Source organism: Uloborus diversus, chromosome 7 (genome assembly GCF_026930045.1).
Source record: "Uloborus diversus isolate 005 chromosome 7, Udiv.v.3.1, whole genome shotgun sequence".
Taxonomy (NCBI): Eukaryota; Metazoa; Arthropoda; class Arachnida; order Araneae; family Uloboridae; genus Uloborus; species Uloborus diversus.
In genome coordinates, this window is record NC_072737.1 from 86,206,952 (window position 1) to 86,231,038 (window position 24,087).

Here is a 24,087-nt window from a genome sequence, read left to right on the forward strand (position 1 = left end):
TTCTGACTCATTATTTTTGGGTATTGGTTCAGTTTAAATGATAGAGCTTCAAATAGATCATTTTCGTGGGATTTCTTACTTTGGTCATTCGAGGTCATTCATTAATTACGTTAGGGTCCCGAGGGGAGGGGGCGTTGGAAAAATATCTACATACCCTTACTTAGGGACGGGGGTCCAAACCCATTCTTACGTAATATTTTTCAAGTCGATATTTTACATCAGAAATCGTGCGGTCAAATGCTTTGGCAGGGATCATATTTTGTTTGCGTCTGGAAGATAAAACACTTATTAGGTTGAGCTGTTTTTTATTTGTTTTTCAAAGAATGAATGGTTAAAAAAATCGCACTATGCATGCCATGTTATATTTTTAATTAATATCGCATCACATACAAAAAAAAAAAAAAATATCGAAAAAACATTTAGTTTAAATTCCAACTTTTTAGTTAATATTTCTTTACACAATAAGGTTTAATTTTTTAATAGTGAATATAATAAGGATTCCAGTGATACAAGATTCGTGGATTGGTTATTTTATTAGTTTGGAAAACGAAATGGGATCTTACGTAAGAATAGCACGGGAAAGGAGGAAATTCTTACGTACCCTTACATGGGGGAGGGGGGGGGTAAGAAATTGTCAAAATCATCCTTACGTAATGAATGAATGGCCCCTTCCAAGAATCAATAATAATAAAAAAAAAACGTGAGACTGTTCGGGAGATTGCTGCTGAAAAAAGGATAAGTGTTATTTCAGGTAACATATTTCAAATGTTTTTTAAAACACGAGTTCCCAACTTGAGGGGAGGGGCGAAATATTTGGTTTTTATTATAAAAACAATGCAAATATATTTTAAATTGGTTTTAAAAAATCTTTTCTTTTGATCAGTTTCTTCTAATAGTTTTTTTTAAAATAATTACAGCACTATCTTGGGGGGGGGGGGGACGTCTGAGCAAGGCCGACGAGAGGCCATGTCAGCCTAGTCGAAAACTAGGGGTCTGACACGGAATCGGAGTAGTATAAATTTTACGCGTCTAATTGGAGAGGGGGGGGGGTCAAAATTGCCAAAATCATCCTTACGTAATTAATGAATGGCCCATTCCAAGAATCAATAATAATAAAAAAAAAACCATGAGACTGTTCGGGAGATTGGTGCTGAAAAAAGGATAAGTGTTGTTTCAGGTAACAATTTAAAATGTTTTTTTTTTAAAACACGAGTTCCCAACTTGAGGGGGAGGGGAGGGGCGAAATATTTGGTTTTTATTATAAAAACAATGGGCAAATATAATTTAAATTGGTTTCAAACCACCTTTTCTTTTGATCAGTTTTTTCTAATAGTTTTTTTAATTTTTTATAATTACAGCGCTATCTGGGGCTGGGGGGGGGACGTCTGAGCAGGGCCGACGAGAGGTCATGTCAGCCTATTCAAAAACTAGGGGCCCGATTCGGAATCGGAATGGTATAAATTTTACAGTGCCCACCTCTTCTCACGGCGGCCCTGCCTAGGAGGGCGTTGCGGAATTTCAGAAGAGGCGTGAATGTTCAAATAAATAAATAAATGAATGAATAAAAACGCAAAATTAACTATAATTTGCTAAATTTTGTGGTCACTTTCAAAATTTTTAGCATTATCACCATTTTAAAAAATTTTTTAGAGCAGTTTTCATTCACATGTCTCTGTGAATTGGCATTTTTTTTAGCACTAGCATACATTAAGTTAAGATTTCCAGCAAGACATTGAAAATGACCTGAGATACACTGTCATAGTCACAACATGATGTTCAAAAACTTGTCAACGGCAAAAAGTGGCAGCCCTTCCGCATGGCCGCGCCAAGCCTGATCGGCGCCGTCGTGCAAATGTCCTTTGAGCTCCTTTATGCTCTGGCGTTCGAGGAAGATATAGTTAATACCTGGAGGAAGATTTTGTAGACAAATATAAAATTAAAAAAAAAAAAGTTTGGCATTCAGTTTATACAAAAAAAATAATGTGTGAATATTTAATTTCGCAATATGATGTACGATTTTACTTCATTTCTCGAAGTTATTCCGAGTTCAGCAGCTCCTCTGATATGCAAATATTGCGTTTTGGAAGAAGACAATATTTTAATATCTAAGTTATATAAAGCCGCTTTGAATATCTATCTTATTTCTAAGTGATGAACAGTTAATAAAACTTCTATGAATGTCAAAACATGACGACAGAAGCAGTGGCGCAACTAGAAAATAGTTTTAATGGTCACAAATTGAAAAAAAAAATCTCTTTTAATAAAAGGGGTCCGGGGGTTCTCCCCGGAAAATAGTTGAGACTTTTAGTTCGAAAAACGCAATTTTAGACGGTCTTTGATGGTGTTATTGGAAAAAATGGTACAAGGGGCTCCGCGGGAACTTATAGAAGTTGAAGCCTTAAAATGTGATTATAGGCCATATTTATTGACTTTAGAATGAGGGAAGGAATTCGGGGATTCTACCCGATCTTTTTTTTTTTTTTATTTTTTTTTTTTTTTTTAACAAATAGAAACCAATTCTCCTTTTCTCCTCTTCAATTTTTCGAAATTGAACTTCCATAAACGCAATTGTAGACAACTTTGAAGATTTTTACAAGAAGGAAATTCTGGAGCTTTTCCCTGGAAAATTTTTCAAAATTCAAGTCCTAAAAACCTAAGCAGTATTCTAGGATATTAGTAGAAGTGGTTCGGAGGCTATTCTAACTTATTTTTTTCAAAATAGAAAGAATAAAAACAATAATGAAAAAAGAAAAGAAATAGGACGGAGGGGGAGTAGCAGTGGCGGCTCGTGCCTTGAAAAAGTGAGGGAGCCAGATCATGAGTTCACCCCCTCCCCCGGGTTTTGAATTTATTAATTTTTTTCTTTTTAATATTTAAACTTTGTTAAAATATTTTTTTTGTGCTGAATAAACAAAATTAAATTCATTTTAAGCACAGGAAAAGCTACAAAATACTTAAACTACTAAGTAAATCACGAAAGATATTAACATCATGTTTATGTCCATGATTGCCGGCAGAGTGGTGCACTTTCACCCCCTGACTTTCAAAAATAAAATTTAATTAATAAGAGAGAGAAAAGCTACAAAATACATCACGAAAATCATTAATCTCACGTTTATATCCAATACGCTTTCCGGCACTGCAGTCCGCCTCCCTTGCAGCACCGATAAGGGGCTGCAAGGGAGGCACTTTCACCCCTGGCTTTTCAAAATAAATTAGTGAATTTTAAAAAGCAATATTACTCTAATATTTTTAATAGCACTATTATTTTTTTATCTCTTAATAACAAATTATTTTGAATGAGTAAAATTAACTTCATTTTAAGCAAGGCCAAATTGCAAAAGTGCAGAAATGTTGTGATCAGAGAAATATGTAAAAATTAAAAATTAATTAACTTTAACAAAGATGAAAATATATCTCAGTATTCGCTTTAAAATAAATAAAATAAAAATAGATAAACTAAATTTTAAAAAAATAAATAAAAATAAATAAGCTAAAAAACTAGTAAAAACAAATTTTTAGTGATTTACATGCGGGTATGAATCTGTCGGCGCCCATGGGCCAGATGCAAAATTTTTCTGCAGACAAAAAAAAAAAAAAAAAAAAAAAAAAAAAGAATTATTTGTATTTTCTTCATATTATTGATAACTTGTCACGAAACTACATAAACAGTAATTTAACTCAAGTAATAGTTTCTGTGTAACAATGGGGAGTCTTTTTTTTTAAATTAAAAAAAATAATAAAAAACTTGTAATGATATATGCGCATACGTAATCCAACATACAACAGTGGCGCAACTAGAATATAATTTTTAAGGGGAGGAAGGGGGAGCATAATAGGAAAAAAAATTTCATCAGTTAGATTGATTTGATTTGTTCATGAAATTCCTTAATTTTGGACCTTGAATTTAAAAGCGATTCAATTTAAACGCAATTTTAGACGGTCTTTGGTGATGTCAAAGGAAAAAACGGTAAAGGGGACTCCGCGGAAATTTGTAAATTAAAGACTTAAAACGCTGTTATAGGCCATATTGATAGACGTTATGGTAACAGATGGAGCTCCGGGACTCTCTCCGATCGTTTTTTCTTTCTTTCTTTCTTTTTTTGAAAAAATAAAGAGAAATCAATTCCAATTTTTTGAAATCGCAGTTCCAAAAACGCAATTGTAGACAAACTTTGAAGATTTTAACGGGACGGGGTTCTGGAGCTCTCCCTTGGATTTGTTTTCAAAACTGAAGTCCTAAAACCGGCCTGAAGAAAAGAAAAATGTTTGCATAATCCGCGGATAATGTGATGCAAAAAAAGTGAAGTTTTGATTTAATATACAATTTTAGCAAACTAAATGAGACGTGAAGAAGTAATAACTTTCAAGGTATTCTAAAACTAGTATTAAAAAAAACCTCTAAAAATAATGATTTCTTCTCTAAATTGTCATTAAAGTATACTAATTACTTGAAAACAAAGAGTCAAGAAACGGTCTAATCTTGTGTAAATGAAGGCTTCTTAATTCACTGTATGTTGTTTATTTTACATATCCTGAATCGCGTAAGAAGAACTTTCAAGCTATGTAAAATTAACATCATGCAGGCAGGTTTAACGGTCTCGGCTAATCCTGCTGTAAATATTGAAGTTCTATGCGTTGGTGTTGAGGAGAAAAAAAAAAAAGAACAGATAATCCGCGGCAGCGTATAATCCGCATCTCATTAAATTTACACTTTTTAAACAGATAATCCGCGGACTACACACAGGGAAATACGGTACAATCCATTTTATTTTATTTTTTTTAATTTTAAGCTCGACGCACAAAAAAAGGAAAATAAATAAAACAAAGTTACATATTATTGTCGGAAAAAAGTGAGGGGGCCCCGGGCCCCTCCCACGAGCCGCCACTGAAGAAATGCTTACATCTTCATGGGTAAAGAGATACTTTCACGAAAATATAAAAATAAGTTGTAGATAGGTTTTGACCTTATTTCTGAAATTTATAGCTTATTTCCAGCGTTTTACGATGAAAAATGGTCAAAAACCTTTTTTTTGTTTCCTCATTTTGTTGTTCGTCCCCTAAATGAATAGTAGACTTAATTTTTATTGGAAAATGACAGCTAGAGTTTACTTTATATGTGAAAAAATTACAGAGCAATTGTTCTTTTATTTCTCGAGAAATCCGTAAAAAATGTGAATTTTTGAAGTGTCCCAATACTTTTGGTCATATAGTGTATATCATCTGTATAGATCCACAATAGAGAAAAGCAATTGAACATCTTGATAAGTAAATATTCCAGGGATTTACAATAATAGCTAAAGTAGGGGTTTACAATGGGCGGGGCAGGGGGAGGCCTGTAATGAGGCACAATATACCATTGAAACTATCACAGAAGTTATTTTAAAATAATTTGTCTTCTCAATAGGAGGTTACGTTTTTTCGTGGGGGTGGGAGGGGGGTGACACACACTGTAAAATTTCGAAGTGCCATAGTGCCATTGGAGGCGGGGGGGGGGGGGGGAGTGATTGTACTCGATAAAATTGAGTGGAGGCATCGTTGGGGGGGGGGGGGCACCTTTCAGCTATTCAGCTGTTCGAATAGAGCAACCGGTAACCGGTGACTAACCAAGCACGTTCTAATGGAGCTGCCGTTTGAGGAAAATAAATGAAAACATTCTATGGACACTCACCGCACAAACCACTGACGTCATCAAACAACCAACTGGCAACCGGTTACACTATTCGAACGTACCCATAACCTATCTTTGACTTTTATACTAAATTAAATATTTTAAAATAGAGATTTAAAGTTTACAATTCTCAAAAACTAACAGAAGAAAAACATACAAAGTTTGAATTCTTTAAATTTTGTGAAATATATTCTCTAAAAAAATATAAAATTCGTGACTATAGAGCTTGAATACGCTACCTTGCGGTCATTAACAATATTAAAGAAAAAGGTAAAACAGTCAGTTCCACGTGTTTTCTTGGGGGTAAATTACAGGCTTCAGACAGTTTATGGTGTAATGTAATTTCAGAAGAATAGAAAAGAAAGCTTCCCACAAGCACGATGAAAAATTTCTGTCATTCTCTAAGCGTCAAAGCAAGTTATAAGTTACAGCATTTGTTTGTTACCTTTTTCATCCGCCATTAGACAGTGGCTGCAGCGCCCCCTATAGATTATTGGAGTTGCGAATTCAGCGCTTTATGTAAATCAAGTGTTTTGAAATTGCAGCTGAAAACTGCTATGACCGTTCGGTGAATAGAGCCAATTTTTTCAATGTGCGCCATATTCAGTTATTTGCTTTTGTAGCGGTGTGTGGTAGTGTGGTTCCCGAAGTACATGGAATGACGGTAAGCGCACATTCTAAATACCATATCTTCTATACATATAATAAAATAAGATGTTTGTGTGTGTGTGGTGCGCATCCCGGGAAAACGGTAAGGCCTAGAAAGATGAAATTTGGTATACAGGTGTAGTTTTTGCTGAAGTTGTGCACATCGGGCTTCGATTTTTGATATTTTAATTAAAAAAAAAGTTATTTAATGTTTTATGTGATTTTTAGCACTTTTTAGAACTTTTAACCTCACAGACCCCGAACCAATCGCGCCAGACAAATATTTTTGATACTATAGTGTCGGAAATTTAATTTTAAAAATGATGAACAAAAAAATTTTGAAGATAGAGCAATTTTTGTATTTTTTTATGAATTTTTGAAAAAACCTTTAATTTGCATGTTTTCCTGGGTTTTATTTTTTTCTAATATCATCCTGCGAGAAGTATCAAAGCCTCATTTCTGAAATTTAAGTCGGTAATAGTAAAACCATTTCGCCTCTTCAGAAGAAAAAAGTTTTTAAAAATACGCAATAGTTTTTTTTTACAATATTTTTAATGCTGAACACATCATGTCCTTTCACGCATCAGTCGAAAAAAGCGTTCTTCAATCTTTTATGCCTGTGACGTCACTACTTGGGTTTCGATTCGATATTTACGATGGAATCTTAATCGCAAGCAATGTTAATCTTTTTTTTTTTTTTTTACTATATAGCTTACTTCATTTTCTGACGTGATGACCACGTGTTTTTTCGGCAGCGCTTGCTTTTTTTCTTTCCTTTTTTTTTGTTTTATTTAGGGATTGCATTTATTTCTTTTTCCATCCCCCCCCCCAAGCTGGACCTTTCGCTGTATCTATATTACGTTACATTTCATAGTTGTGCGCATTAATTCAATAAAAACAGCGAGATTTTTTTTTATCTTTGTCAAACGCTACTTTTTGCACACTACGGGGAATTTGAGCTTTTTTTTTTTTTTTTTTTTGCTCTACTTAAATGAAAAAAAGCGGTTTTTTGAGTGTTCTTTGTTTTTATTAGGAAATGGGGTGAAGAGGTCAAAATAAATAGAGATGGATAAGAAAATGTAGAGATAGATTGTAAAGGTAGATAGCCGCCGAAGGCGGCAATCTTGGCGTAAAAAATGTGAATGGCACAAAAAAAAAAAAAGATAGAGATGGATTGATTAATACTGCTGCCAAATTTATTTAAACAACCGCCGAAGGCGGCAAACTTGAAGTAAAAAGGTAAATGACAAGTTAGCCAAACAGCCGCCGTAGGTGGCTGCTTGCACATTGGGTGTCAATGCCCCCCCTCCCTCCCCCACATACACCATGACTTTGAAAAAACAATGCTTTCACATAAAAGTGGAAGTGCTTTTTGTTATTATTCGACAAAAATTTGCATGAAGAGTACGTCGTTTGTGTCTCCCCTCCCCCTCCTTTAAAAATATTCCAAACGACGAAACTGGAGACAGATCTAGAAAATATTTTATTCAAATTATTAATGATATAGATAGATATAGATTGATTGACACCGCCACGAAATTAATTTAAGCAGCCGTCGATGGCTGCAACATTGGCGTAAAAAAACGAATGATAATACTGATTTATAGAGAAAAATATTGATTAATGTCGTCGCTAAATTATTTAAGCAGCCGCCGAAGGCGGCACCCCTGGCGTAAAAAGGCGGACCAGCTGGTCGCCGCAGGCGGCTAGTAACTAATAAAAGGTGCAAAATTCGAACATTTTAGCTCTAACGTTTCATCATATTTTTTGCGTTATTAAAAAGAACCAAAAAAATTTGGGGGGGGGGGGGGAGATGCGTAACAAAACTGCGTAGAATTTAAACTCATCGGTTGGTTTTAAAACGTTCGTTCGAAAAAAAAAAAGTTTTTTTTTTCTTTTTGAAGTCTTAATACAATTAAAGGAGAGAAAATTTGCGTTTATTTTATGTCTTGTTCTTAAAATATAAATTTCGGCGTAAAGTCCCTTAATATTAAAATTCCACTCGTCGATGTTTAGAATTGTTTTAAAGTTTAATAAAATAATAGCAAGCATTGAAAAAACAATGGACTTGAATTTTAGTAAAATTTTTCATACAAAATTTATGCTAAAATTTTGACTATCAAATCAAACTTATTTAGTTTGATATTAATTTTTTTATCCTAAAATTTTAATCAAATTAGAGGCATTCAATTGAACTTAAAATTAAATTTAAGCTAGATAGTTTTGTAAAAAAGCCCCTACTTATTTATATTATTCTTGTTACGTGGAACAGTTGCCGGAAAAGACAGTATCGGCAGTATTTGTCATTTCTTCTATTTAAGTGTCATTCTATAAGCTTGTTTGTTTTCGCTTGATAACAAAGAACGAAAAAAGTCTAATTCCAACATTCGTCTGCTAGTATGGAATCCACATTGCCTTTCTTCAAATACGAGTAAGGGGAGGTGGGACACGTTGGTCCGCTTTTTTACTCATCATTTTTTATCTCATCAAAAAATGTAATGAGCAGTTCGATTTTCTATAAGTTTCACCAAACACTTCTAAACACCATATTTTTTTGGAAATGTCGAATTGATAAACTTTTTTTATATTAAATTTTTAACGGAACCTTGTAAAGTGGACCAACGTGCCCCACGTGTGGGGTACGTTGGACAGTATAACTCAAACATTTGCTATAACTTTAGTGATATATACTATCAAACGTTGTAACTACCTTATTCTCTTCTGTGTGTTGAGTGAAAAATATCAAGTTTAAAGATCAAAAAACTTATTCAATTGATAAATCATCTTTAATTGAAACCAGTAGTAAGCATCCACCATTAATATAATACACAATTAAGTTTTAAAAATCAGAAGAAAAATCAATTATTGATTATTCATGGGACAATATTGAAGTTAACTAAAGATGTGTTAAATTATATCTGGGAATATAAAGGGCTACTTCCAGAGCTTTGGAAGTAGTACTTTTATTGGATTGGGTTTCTGAAGGATAAGTCATATTGTTACTACAATATTTTACTTATTGTAGTAACAATATGACTTATCCTTCATATCCATTTAAAAGTACTACTTCCAGAGCTTTGGAAGTAGTACTTTTATTGGACTGGGTTTCTGAAGGATAAGTCATATCGTTACTACAATAATTACTATTTATAGAATTGTTACGAATTCTATAAATAGTAATTATTGTAGTAACGTGACCTGTAAATAGTTTCCCGTAATGAATATACAGCCCCTTTACATTCGGCTGAAGTATACGATCCCCCTATTTCTTTTTTTCATTGATAAAATTTGATAACGGTCTACGCATTTCGAGAAACATTTCGAATGTTGCGGAATCTTTTCGATGTTTATAAAAGCGTCCCGCGTGATAAAAAGTTTAGTTTCGATTGAGAATTCGAACTGAGAGTGTATTAGCTCTGTTTATTGCGAGGCATTTCGCTGTGTTTTCGTATTTGGAAGTAAATACGTGTGTAACCGTTGAGTTTACGGTGTTTGAGTGATATTTGTTTAATTGCTGATGATTAATTTAGCAGTTGTTAACGATTTCTCCTGTACATAGTGTAAATAAAGCTCCTGTGTTTTTATCAAGAACTGTGTCATCCTTTCAAGAAGGTTGGATAGTCCCGCCGGATCCGTTATAATGTGTTACTTTTATGAAAAGTTACATCAATATTTGCTAGGGATGGAGAGAGCTCTTTTTTCTTCATTGCATTGCATGAAACAACTCCAGAAAGAAAAGAATCCTGTTACACTAATACCATATTTTTCAAAGAAAAAGTACAATAAAGTTGACAGCTTTAAGTTAGCATATCTTTGTGTTTTAAAGTCAAAATATAAAAAATAAAATTCGATACGAGTAATCTTAAGTAAAATTGTACTTTTTTTATTCCTTTAATCAATTTAATTATTTATTTTATTTTGTTTCTATGTACAATGCTTCATGAGCAAAAAAAAAAAAAAAATAATTCAGTACCTCCACTACAGCATTTATTGCATATTTTATTCTTAGAAAACAATTGTCTGGAAAAATTTAGAAGTATATTTGAAAATAAAAATTGTAAAAAAGTGCTGATATGAAATGAATCTTTTGGTAAAAATTCATTTAGTATAATTTTTGTTAAATAATTATCTTTGCTTTTTTTTTGCACCTAAGTTTTTATTTCGAAACATGTGTAACACTAAATGAATGTATAATACACAAACACTTAGAATGTTATGATTATTCAGATTTAAGAAAAAAAAAAGTTTTTAAATTATGTAGGGTAATTTGGTCCGGTCCAACAAAAAGTTTTTAAATTATGTTGGGTAATTTGGTCCGGTCCAACGTGCCCCACAAAGAGTGGACCAACCTACCCCACCTTCTTGATCTGAAAAAGTGGTTATAATTTTTTTCTTTTTCGACTAAAAAAAAAAGAAAAAATTGCCTATTGTTCTGAACTAAAAGAGCAAGAGCTTACTTTAAGAAAGGAGTTCATTTTTTTTCCGCATTGATGGAAATCATTAAAAAAATAAAGTTGCAGTTTTTCGAAAATTACTCAGAGCTACTGAAATAACACTTTCTGGAATAAAATGTGTTCAATATAACTGACCATGTGATTTCATCATAGATTTGTAGGACCATAGGTGCTATTTGTTGGTCATAAAATAAAATAGAAAATATTGATAGTATTAAAATACTTGAGACCGGCCCCACAGTCCAACGTACCCCACTCCCCTATCTCAAAAACTCATTTCTGCAGATACTGTGCTTTAACTTCCCTCGGCAGAGCAGCGGTTTTAAAATTTTTCAACATTCCTTACAAGTTTTAAAGTATAATTTTGGGATGATTTCATTGCAGCGAAATATTTTGATCAAAGTATATTAAAATGTTTTTAACCATTTTAACTGCATTTCAAACCGCGTTTTCTGAAATATAAGTTTACAATCAAATGACTAGGCGACTTCGTGGCTTCTGTGGTAAAAGCTTCGACTTTTAACTGGAGGGTCGCGGGTTCGATTCCCACCGGTGTCCTGAGTGTCCATTTCCGTCCCTTGTGTGGCAAGGCGCTTAGTACACAGTAGGGTTGTAGGGTTTTTGATCGTCCTATGGCTAAAAACAAAATCCGATTTCCATCTGGCAGGACAAGAAAAAAGGTGCCAAATGACGTTTTCAGGTTATTTATAAAATTTCATTCGATTAGGAGTTCATTTTTTTGCCTCCGGATTGCGTTTGAAAAACCCGTATTTAAGGAAAAAAGTATATTTTCATTAAAAAATGAAAGAGAATTCAAATATATATAACGGACCAAGTATTAATCATTTATTTACAAAAACGTTTATAATAATCGGTAATTTTCAAAATTAAAAATATTCAGCTTAAAATAGCTTGAAAGTCCTTACTATTTAATTTTGGCATAAGTTTCCGGGGCGCCAGTTGGTTCTTTTTTAAAGTTGCTCTTTTTGCACAATGTAGTTGAAACTTACGTCAATTTTAAACTGCCCTTCCACAGGGGTGCCTATCCCTATAGGGTGATGGCACCCTCCCACCACATGCTGGGAAGTATCCCCCCCCCCAAATCTGTAAAATCAACCCTCTTAAAAATTTTAATGCCGCAGTCTGCGCCATGAACCCCCCTGGTGGGCACCCCTGCCTTTCAACAGCCTGTGAATATGGAATGGCAGGCATAGTAAGATGTTCTTTTTTTGCCTGAAACAAACAGTTGAATATCTTCTTCAGAGATTGAATTCAGTATTGGCGGATCAGACACATTTTTCCAGTCATTGAGATCAATGTAAGATTCTGCATCAAACTTAACAGTAAGAATGAATATTTTGTCTTTTGGGAGTCTATTTTGCTGAACAGAAAGAGATTCTAAAATCCAACAGGCTGCCAATTCACGGATGTGCTGTTCCAAGTCTGTCAGCATTGTAATAAAGTAAGTTTTAGGACATACGAAAACACTGTTTCTTTGGATTGCGGGATCTATTTTGCACTTCAACTCAGTGGATAAATATCTAGTTGCAGAGTTTTTGAACAACTGCCGAACCAATCTGCACATAAAGGGTAACTTTTGATAGCAAACCAGATTGGAGCATAAGCGTTGACGACTTATATTGCAAGACTATTAAATTTTTAGAAAGAGATTCCACTGAAACACACAAAACGTAGAATTCGATTAGCACGAGTTAGCCACAGAAAGTGAAACGTTTTGTTAGACTTTAGCTCTTGTCAGGCCAGATTTTCGTGTTATTTTACGCTTCCGACGAGGCATGTTTTTCTCAATAGTTTCTGAAGTGTTGGGGTAAAGTATTGCTGAAGCAATAGCTACTCCAGCCCTGTCGGATACTTCGTGTCTATCACATGTCTGTGAAAGCAAATTATTGCTTGTAGTAGTAAAATTATCGATATAAGCATTTGAAGTTTGCAAAAGTCTCTTGAATTCATCCTCACTGTTCGTATCCGATAGAAGAGATGCGTTGAAGTAATACAGTGAAACCTGTGTAAGTTGACCACTTGCGGTGCAGTACTTTGGTGGTCAACTTAGACAGGTGGTCAACTTATAAAGAGGGTAATGTTTTTTTTTTGGAATTCTTGCACCATGACACCTTTTGTAATTCTTGCAATTGACACCTACTCTTTCTGTTTAACTCACTTTCATTGTTTAGCATTACTTTGAAACAATCATTTAAGATGTTATTCAAATATTTTTAGAGATTATTTTCCCAGAATGACGTATAATGTGTCGTGCAAATTTAAAATTTCAGTAAATTGATCAAAAAAAAGCCTTATTGTTTATGAAAAGTTACTCATTTTATATTAATAGTTCCTAAAAATTTATAGCTAATCAAAAATTACAAATTTTTCGCTTAACAACAGAAGAAAAACAAGTTTGGGGAATTAAAGAGTTCTTAGTAGTTTTCCCATGTGGTTAAACTCAAAAGCAGGCTTAGCTATGCTGCTGTTTCATTTAGTTGGTAAAATGCTGGTCTGTCATCAGAAATGTTCTTGGAAAGCTTAAAATAATAATAATAAAAAAATAATAATAATTTGCTGAATAAAATTTTAAAAAATAAACCAAGTGGTCAACTTACAAAGGGTTTTTTACAATACTCCAATCCAAACTTGGTGTTCATTAGTGGTCAAGATAAACAGGTGGTCAAGATAGAGAGGTGGTCAAGTTACAGAGGTTTTCCTTCATTATATAAGATAGGACTAATTCCGTTCCTGACAAAAGCGGTCAACATAGACAGGTGGTCAACTTACAAAGGTAGTCAACTTTACAGGTTTTACTGTAATACTAAAACTATCTTCACTTCTTGAGGCTGAAGCTGCAACTTCTCTTCCTCTAATGGTTTTGTTTCTTTTCCGGACAAATCCAGTCGTAAATATCTTTGCATTTGCAGGATGAAGTGTCAAATAGCAATTTACTAGCTTGGTTAAATGATTCTAATTATTTTCTTAGTTATTTTCGGATAGGATTTCAAAAGATTGCTGCGGCATTTCAAGAGGTAGACTTTTAGCATCTTTTACTCATTATCGTTGCACAGTAGGCAAAGAGCGTTTGAGCTAATTCACACATTTCAGCCAATTCTAACTGCTAAAATGGCAAGTGTGAATTTAAACCAGGTGCAGATTGAAAGTTTCATCACTTGTTTCTGTAAACGAAGTAACATTTATTATTATTCCCATTGTACATGGAACGTATCCTGTTTGGGTAAGGAAATCCAAACTTCAAACTCAATCCGGGGGCAAAAAGACTTATCAGAGTGGAATAAAATTTCACACATGTTAGTTTGAGACTATTTGACACCTTTTTATTCCCTTGCCCCTCAACATTTCGATTTTTTTGACCCACCCTAGTATGCAGTCCTCTATGTAGGTAAGGGGCCATTAATTGAGTAATGGTCCCGAAGGCGGGGGGGGGGCGGGAAAATCTCTACATACACTTACTGGGGGGGGGGGGGTCAAACCCATTGTCAAGCCCATTCGAACGTAATATTTTCCTAGTCGCTATTTCATATCAAATTGCGCTCTCAAGTGGTTTGACAAGGATTTGCATCTGGAAGGTAAAAAACGTATTAGGACAAGCTGTGTTTTATTTGTTTTATATAGAATGAATAGTGTAAAAATATAATAAAAGACTTGCGCTATGTTTGGTATGTTTTATTTTTAATGAGTATCGCATCAAATGCGAAACAAAGTGCCCAAAAAACATTGTCTAGATTCCAACTTTTTTGTAAATATGTTTTTACACAAAAAGGGATAATTTAATAATAGTGAATTTAATAACGATTCCAGTAATGTAAGATTCGTTATTTTATTTTGAAAAACGAAATGGAATGGTACGTAAGAATAGGGGGGCAGGGGGTTAAAAATCTTGCGTACCCTTACATGGGGATAGAGGGGAGGGGGGTGTCAAAAATTGCCTAAATAATCCTTACGTAATTAATGAATGGCCCCTAAGCTGTTTAGCTTTTGTTACCAATTATTTGGCAATTTGTTTACTCGATAAACTTTCGAACGTAAGGGAAATGGCATTTGGAGTTTTAAAATTCGCAAAAAAATCTGTCTTATTGTTTAAACTGATTAGAGTAGTTTTACGAGAATCAAATCAAATTCAATAATCAAATTAAATACTAACATTCAATAAAATGAAATCAAATACTAACAAATTTAATACTGACAGATTTTTCATTCATTTGGAAAATATTTAAAGTAAACAAAACTTACAAAGTAAAAAAGATAGAAAGCGCATTTTTGTGTAAATTCGAACCAACTACAAAGGAATTTAATCTGCATAAACTTTTAAAATTAAGTGTGTAATGTATAATAAATGTGTCTTTTAAAATTATACTGCGTTTTCACTTGATATCTGCAAATTTCATAAAAATTGATTTATAATTGAGAAAGTTAGGATTTTAGTATATTTTGGGAAAAATTCAGTTTTTCATGGGGAAAAAAAAAGCCGTGCTGAATCTTAAGTGTTAATATGTTAATGTTTAGAATCAAAATGCTCCAAAAATTTGCGAACTTTAATCGAGTTTGGGAATGTTACTCTAAAGACAACGCTTTACGAAGTAGCGCGTGAATTGGAAGTTACGCATTATGTATTTGTTTTTCAAACTCAATGTATGTAATTTATTTTTCCTAACCTGTGTTATATATTTGCGTTGCTATTGCTTTGGCTGCTTGTAGTACAAGTCTCCCATGAATAAAGCTTCAAACTTAAAAAAGAGGTTCTTTGACCCAAATTCAGGTGTATGCAGTAATCAACAAATGTTGTGCATATTTATTTCTTATTTTCACTTTTTCAAGCACAAAGTTTTACCATTCACTGATATTATAGTAAGAGTTTGTCAAATCAAAAATTACTGTTCGTACGCAGTGTCGTCGTTATGAGGGGGGGGGGGGCGGCGGCTCGTGTGCCACAAATCAGAGTGGTGAAACCCAAAGTGAAATTACATGTTCCTGAAAATTAAATAACTTCAATTCAGGAAATTTCCCCCACTATTTAAGATCATTTTTACTTTATAAACGCAGTTGTATCACCACCACAGGAGGAGGAGGGGGGGGGGGGGGTTCTCTGAGAGACCCCCTGTGCAGGGGGGAGTGGGCTGATAATAAATTGGATTTACGAGTTCATGAAAAGTAAAAATAACTTCAGTTCTGTTATTTTCCCCCAACCTTTTTTTCATGTTTGCATTAACAGTCGTTTGCGCTTACGACCTAATTTAGTTATATATTGCTTGCTTTTGTATCATTTAAACATTTGCATGCTTACATCTTTATATTCAAAACTATATCGCCAATGATTTATTTCTTTGTAGAGTATCATTTTTTAATTTGTTGTTACTATACTAATAGCAAATGTTATTTACTTTTTGCTCTGCTTGCATACTTCTTTTAAAAAAATGGCTAAAAGTGGCTACCAACCTTTTGTGACTTTGGTAGCCCGTGTCTACTAGTCAGAATTCCTAGTCCATAGCTTTAGACCTTTAAAATTATCCCCCTTCCCCTCTTTTTTTTATCATGCAATACTCTTTTCCGGAGTTTTAGTCTTGTTGCACCAACAAATAAGAATCATTTGAATTCGGACATCTTGAATTTAAAATTTCTTTTTCACAATCACGAATTGCGGAAGAACCCTACGCGTTGGATTTCTTTCTACAAATGGAATAGAAATGAAGGAATTCGCACCCGTCATATACATATAAAACTAGTGATTTCTTAATTATCCGATACAAGTCATATCCAAAAAAAAAAGTGGTAATAAAGATATGGGTAATACAGTCAATTTGCACGTGTATACTTATCATAAAGATTATATTTACAGTTTATTTCTTATGAATTTTAAATGATGGGAATTATCTGGAAATTTTGTATTTTGCTATTTAAATTCATCTGTATAGGTGTTTTTCCTTAAAAAACGTGATTTTACACAAAAACCTCTTTTTAATGTAAAATCTAGCCTGAGTTAGGCCCTAAAAAAAAAAAAAAAAAATGGAATTTCAATCACACGAGGCAAGTTAATTAAATCAACGAATGGGTAGTTATCAAGATCCACACTTGCGTTGTAGGAAAACTAGGGAGGTTTGACCCATAGGGAGACTTGACCTATAAGGATTTTTTTCCATTAAAAGGATATCCAAGGCAAATTTTAGTCGTATTATTGGTTGACCAGTCACACAACAGTATTTTGCAGGGACAAGACATTTCAGAATTATCAGTGGTTTTCAAGAAATTCACTGTTAAATGATACTGCACCCTGAAAATAAAATGTGAAGAATTTAGCATTTTTTCGATTTTAACCTCCAGTTTTGAAGGAAATACATTTTAAAAGTATACATGATTTAATCCCTTTTCTAGCTATATATTGATATGCTGTAGTAGTAAATTTCTAGCTACTTTAATCTAAGTAGCTAGAAATTTAAGGTAAACCAAAGAAAACTACTTAGGGAGCTTTGACCCAAGCTAAATAGGGGGACTTGACCCAAAGACTAATTTGATGTTTTTGTTTACTTTGATTTAACAACCTCTTATTTTTGAACAGATAAAATAGTGTCATTTAGGCCAAATTATTTGATTTCATGCATGCAATACTAATATTGTGAATATGAAGGCCTGAGTTTAAAAAAATGAATAACTATAATATTTTGGTCAAAAAATTGTTTTTATTTGACAAATAACTAAAAGACTAATCTTTGAGCCCAATGGGGAGTTATTTAGCAAAATAACTCAAATATTGCTTAGGTCTGATCAAGTTTTGAATTCGACTTTTGCTTTTTCTGCTAAGATTAATGTCAAAAATATCGATATAACACTTCACCTAAGGAGTGAACATTTTGTATATTCATTTCAAGTATCACTTGTTAAAACAAAAAACACCATCAAACTTGCGTTTTTGATTTCAATATCTAGGACGCACCTTACCTTCATGAGGTGGTTCATATCTCCCTAAGTGTTGGGTCCAAATCTCCTTAGCTCTGGAGACACTTGACCCAAATGCCGACTTGGGAATATAATTTCTTTGTACCATTTATACTTTGAATTATATGTGCAAAATGGCAAACTATTTACATATATTTTTTATTTCGTTTTAACTATTATACAAAAAAGAAAAGAAAAAAACCAAAAATTGGATGGGTTAAGTATCTCTTGTTTCCCCTACTTAATAACGCATGACTACGGCATTTGAATTATGTTATTAATGTAGAAGTGACTGAAGATTTCAGTAGAACTAAATAGGGATATTTAACATATCAAATGACTTTTACCCTAAAACGATGATGCCAAACAGCACCTACCTAGTTTCTTATCTTTTAGTGTTTTTTTCCCATAGTCTGGTTTCAGTTTTTAAACTATTTTTAAAATGATATTTTAAAATCGCAACAATACTTAACAATTTTATTTAAGTAGTGCAGGAAAATTGAAAGTTGATTTGAAGTAGATACCCTGATGTAACCCAAATGTGTTTTGGAGTTTTAGCAATAATTCAGATAATAATTGGTTCTAATAAGACAATAAATCTTGTGATAAAAAAAACTGGTTAGTTTCAAAATAATACACTACATTATTGACGACCTATATCGTTCTTGTTCCAACTCCTTTGCGTTATATCGTATGGTATATTAGTCGGTGATGTCTCGATCTTTTACAAACTGAAAGATAATATTTTTCTTCATGTGAACTAACAAAAACTGGAGGTGTCCCCTTTTTGCCTAAGGTCATAAACTTGTGCCATTTTTTTTTTTTTTTTTTGTAGTGACAATTGCATCACGTATTATCACATGTTCGTGTTGGCAGTAGCCTGAAAAATAATCACCAACACAAAACACATATTGCCGCGGGCAGGTAAGCGGCAATATCTGCAGAAATGAGTTTTTGAGCCGTTTGAAGAAAAACGTTTTGAATTCAATACTACCACCAATAGGGAAATGCTGGAATTAGACTGGTTTTTTTCGCTTTTTTCCCAGCTGAAACCAAAATGTTTGTTCAATAAAGCAAACGTACAACCAACGAAAAAAAAAAGAAAAAAAAATGCAGTTACTGCCTTTCACGGCATACGGAAGTATGATTGAACAGTGTGTTTACTTGATGTACTATATGCGGTTTTATTTCTTTTTCAGATTGGTGTTTGTGCGCGTGTTGTGAACTTGTTATCAGTAGTGCATGCGCGTGTACCAGTTTAGCTCGGAAAGAGCCCGTCGCGTCCTTGTGACTTTTACCGATGTGAACTTAACCAAGAACGTTCAGCAAGTCATCTGACAAACTTAGGATCCTTCCACCCTTGAAACTTTTGGGTGGTCCGTGAGTTTTTAAATCCATTTTAACTTCCAAAAATCTAGTTAGCTGTCAAAATACTTAGTTTTATTTAAAAATTCGGAAGTTTTCTGTTTTTGTTCATAATGTAATTAAGACTATAGAGTTGTAAATTAAATGCAAAAGTTCAATGCTTTCGAGCCAAGAAAAAAGCAGATATAAAATGTTACTGGTTGATATTCGATTTTAAATGTTTCAGATTGTTTACTGTGTTGAATATCTTTTCATGTTGTATTTGGTTAAATTTTTATGATGGTATAGATGTTATGTTATTTAACTGTATGTTGTGTATATTGTGTTACGAGTTTCCGTGGGTGGTTATGCGTTTTTTGCTTGGTGCTTTTCATTGCTTTACATTTTTGTTGTATATGTACTGAATGAAAAGAGTGCATTATATATTGTATTTAAACTGTAATTAAAATGTTTAGTTGAAGCGTCTCTATGGAATTCAGTCAAAATGGAATATAAAATATGTAAAAAAAGCAGATACTGGCATTTATTTACTGCAGATATTTATGCACTAGTGAGATGCAACTGCCTCAGCTATGATTTTCAGAAGCTTTTACTGTAAGTTGCCAAAATCTAAAATAAATAGTTAATTGTTAATGAACATAAAGTTAATTATTTAATAAAGTTAACTAATCAATATTAAGGTTAAACTTAAATGATAATAGTTATGGACTTTTGGAACCTCGTAAATAATACAGGTTTTTGGAGCTGCTCTCTATTTAAGTCATCAATGGAAAATCATCATGTGCTTGTTTATGTACCAAAATGAAGTTAGAAAATAGAAAAATCTAATGGAATAGATTTGTTTATGTAAATTATGAGTTTTTTTTTCTCTGTTCATTATGTAATGAATGTTTAAAATCACTGAGTTGTTTAAGGAAGAAACGAAAGTATTTAATTGAAATAATTTGTTAGTGCAAAAAATGAACGTATTTAGTCAATTTATCATAAACTGAATGCTCTTAGCTAAATGTACTGTTAAAGTAATAATTGTTGGAAAGTTTTGAAAATGTTTTTTAAATGAACATGTTTTCAGAGCTGAGGACGAGCTACGATGAGCGGGATCGCCGCGTCGCAGGTAATCCAAGTCTGTCATCTCAAAGGGGGTTGTGGGACGCAAACATTCACGGGGGGTTGGACACTGGGTTGTGCACCTCCTTCGGATGGCGGACTTTATTATCAAGTCGGAGTCCCGTGGCTCGAGGTGTAAGTGGCAAGGTGTTTGAGGGATGTCAAAATTCAGCCAATGTTCATTAATTTCGTTAAGATGCAGTTTTGGAAATTCACGTCCCACAAATATCCTTCGGTGGTTTTTATTATATTCTATTATTCTTTTGTAATGATGCACCTTGGTGTGTAATATGTAATGTAATAAAGTAACTACGAAATTCTTCAAGCAAATAAAAGTGAAAAACGCATTAACCGCCACATGATGCTCTCTGTAAATCTCTGAACAGTCAGAGTGATAGTGTGTGATAGAGAAAATAGTCTCAAACTTTTTTTTTTGGTTGAATAAAATCTAAAATTAGGAGTAGAGCTAGGTTGATAGTCATTTCTTAGGCTTCATAGAGAACGACAACTAAAGTTAGGGGTGCCCATGTCCCCCGGACTTCCTAAAAAAGAGCCCCTAAAAGCACCCCCTAAAAATCCCCCCTCCTGGGCACCCCTGGTCAAGGTTACGATTGAAATTTAGGTCGTAGGCGTTAGAATTAAAATACAGTACATAAGGTATTCATAAAAGAAACAAAAAGCATACTTTTTTTAAAAAAAAAAAACGCGCATACTTAATCGTAACTAAATTATATTTGTTTGTTCAAACTTTGAGTCTTGGTGACGTTACCAAGCAATACTTATCGGCGATATATATATATATATAAATAATACACCCGTTAACTATTTGATGGTTCTCATACGTATGTTTCTCATATTCACCTAACGTGTACGTGAAACTTCTGGAACGTGGTATGTCTTGGACTCTTTTGCGGCATGAATTCTGAGATGTTGAAGCAGATTTCATGCCTCAAACGGACCCAAGATTATTTTTTCTCTTGTCTTTTTTCTGGAACGTGATATGTCTTGGGCTTTTTTGCGACATGAATTCTGAGATGTTGATGCAGATTTCATGCTTCAAACGGACCCAAGATTAAATTTTTCATTTGTCTTTTTTCTGAAACGTGATATGTCTTGGGCTCTTTTGCGGCATGAATTCTGAGAATGTTGAAGCAAATTTCATGCTTCAAAACGGAGTCAAGATTATTTTTTTATTTGTCTTTTTTCTGGAACGTGATTTGTCTTGGGCACTTTTGCGGCATGAATTCTGAGATGTTGATGCAGATTTCATGCTTCAAACGGACCCAAGATTAAATTTTTCATTTGTCTTTTTTCTGAAACGTGATATGTCTTGGGCTCTTTTGCGGCATGAATTCTGAGAATGTTGAAGCAAATTTCATGCTTCAAAACGGAGTCAAGATTATTTTTTTGTCTTTTTTCTGGAACGTGATTTGTCTTGGGCACTTTTGCGGCATGAATTCTGAGATGTTGATGCAGATTTCATGCTTCAAACGGACCAAAGATTATTTTTTTCATTTGTCTTTTTTTCCGGTTATTGTAAGTCTCTGTAAAAACGCCGAGCATTGTTAGGACGTTCGAAAAGGTGCTTAGTTTTTTTTTTTTGCAGTGTTCGATTGTAATCGTCTGAAAATTCTTGAAACGTTTGCTGTCAGAATTTTATCTTAGGCTGAATTTCAATTAGCCTTCTCAATTATCTTCAGTCAGTTTTAATTATTTTGAATTGCCTTCTGCATTTGTTTTATTCTTATTTATGTTCAGAATTTGTCTTATTCTTGATTGCTTTGAGTTTATTTTTCTGAATTGCCCTCAAACCTGTTCTTAAATCATTCTTAATTGACATATGAAGAACTAATAGGTTAATTTTTCCATTTTGGCAAAATCCCTACTTCATTTAGAAGAATTTTTTTTTCATTATTCATTCTTTCAAAAAAAAAAAAAAAAAAATCCTTTTATTTGAAGACATATTTTGACGATTCGAAATTTTGAAGTCTTCGTCAAGTAGAAAAGCGTTTGATTACTATAACGTGAATTCGTTTCATGAATTCGACGCAAGCTTGCGGTATTTCTTGTTCAAGATCGGATTACTAGTGAGACAAGAGACTACTTGGTAAGTGTTTTAATTTTTTACATTACATTAAGTGTTTTTTGAAATAAACCATTAACCGTTTGTTTCTCTCTTGCAGATTTGTTGGGTAATCTAATGCGGAAATTCACAGCTGATGCACAGCATCTGGAAGCAACTTCGATTAGATTTCGTTTACTTCTATATTATGCACAGCTGGAATGTTTATATTTCTAACTCCAATTTCCAAATTAAATTTTAATATTGAGCTCCCTTTTTTGCCCGTTTTATAAAGACAATTTATTTCATCTGCAAAATTTTACTGCTCTTTCAGTAGTATTTTGAATTTTGTCAGATAGCAAACCTGTAAAATATTTTTGTTAGTTCTTCTACAGCATATTTGTGCAATTTTTTTATAGAAAGCTTCGTTAGTTTCAATTTTTTTTCCAACTCCTACTACTGTACTAATATTTGTTTAGTTGTTTACTAGACTGCTCCAGTTTTCCGAAGAAAGTGCTGTAGTATAAACAGTAGTCAGCAGATTTATATTTTCTAAATGCATATATAAAACCAGGTGACATGTGGCTAAATATACGTATTTAGAATGATTAATATCTTGTAATTTCCTAAGTGGTTAACACTCTTTAAAGAAAGCGAGGAATATAGAAATCATAAGGATGGAAAATTGCCAGGGAACTATTAACAAAATGCCACTAGTACTCTTTTCGAGCTTTTCATTTAAGTTGTTCATAACCTTGAATTTCATTTCCTTTCATACTGTATGAAAGTTTTCTAATTTTCTAGGGAATCGCTCTTCAAAGAGCGTGGAACAGGGAGAATTGAGGATGGAAAAATGACGAATGGGAAGGATTAGTAAAACTTGTGGATAAGTATCTTCTCTTCGAGTTCGTAACTATTGCTTGTTTTTTACCTCTAAATTTATCTGCTCTAATACTGTGTGAAAAATTTGTAATTTTGTAGGAAATTTTATTGAAAGAAAGCGTGGAGCAGTTAGAATTGAGGATAGAAGGTCGACGAATGGGAAGGAATAATAAACCTGGTGGATAAATATCTTCTCTTCGAACTCGTAACTATTACTTGACTTTTTTTACCTTAAAATTAATCTTCTCTACTACGGTACGAAAAATTTGTAATTTTCTAGGGAATTTTGTTCAAAAAGAGCGTTGAACAACGAGAGTTGAGGATGGAAAATTGCCGAATGGGAAGGAATAGTAAACCTGGTGCCTAAATATCTTCTCTTCGTACTCGTAACTATTGCTTGATTTTTTTTTTACCTTAAAATTCATTTTCTCTAATACTGTATGAAAAACTTGTAATTTTCTAGGGAGTTTTCTTGAAGGAAAGCGTGGAACAGAGATAATTGAAGATGGAAAATTGACGCAGGGAAGGATTAGCAAACATGGTTCCAAGTAATTTTTTTCCAGCTATAGTTGCTAAGTTTTACCATGAATTATATTTTCTCAAATTGTGTATGAAAGTTTTGTTTTTTCTCAGGCAATTTTACTCTTCAAGAAAAACATGGAGCATGGAAAACTGACAGAGCAAGCACCTTTCGCTAAGTATATTTACTTTTAGGGTTTTTAAGTATTTTTTTTACCCTGAAATTTATTTTCTTAAACCCTGTATGAAAATTTTGTTTCTTTAAAGTCTTGTTGATTAGTATGCATTGGTTTGGTTTCGGTATTTATAATTCAGTTTGTTATGTATTTTTTTTATATTGCATAACAAACTTAAGATTACGGTTTAATATGCGTAGTTTGTGGGTTTTGTTTAGTGTTTTGTGTGTGTGTAGTTCACTGAAATTC

The 24,087-nt window shown here is 33.3% G+C and overlaps 1 protein-coding gene across 1 annotated transcript in view; it reads right to left on the minus strand.

Annotated features, from left to right (window-relative positions):
• Nucleotides 1-1,762: 1,762 nt before the first annotated feature.
• Nucleotides 1,763-24,087, minus strand: part of LOC129226775 (myocardin-related transcription factor A-like) — a 151,385-nt gene continuing 129,060 nt past the window's right edge. The window contains exon 16 of the mRNA XM_054861404.1: nt 1,763-1,905. Within this exon, the coding sequence (XP_054717379.1) occupies nt 1,763-1,905 (143 nt within the window). The remainder of the gene's footprint in view (nt 1,906-24,087) is intronic.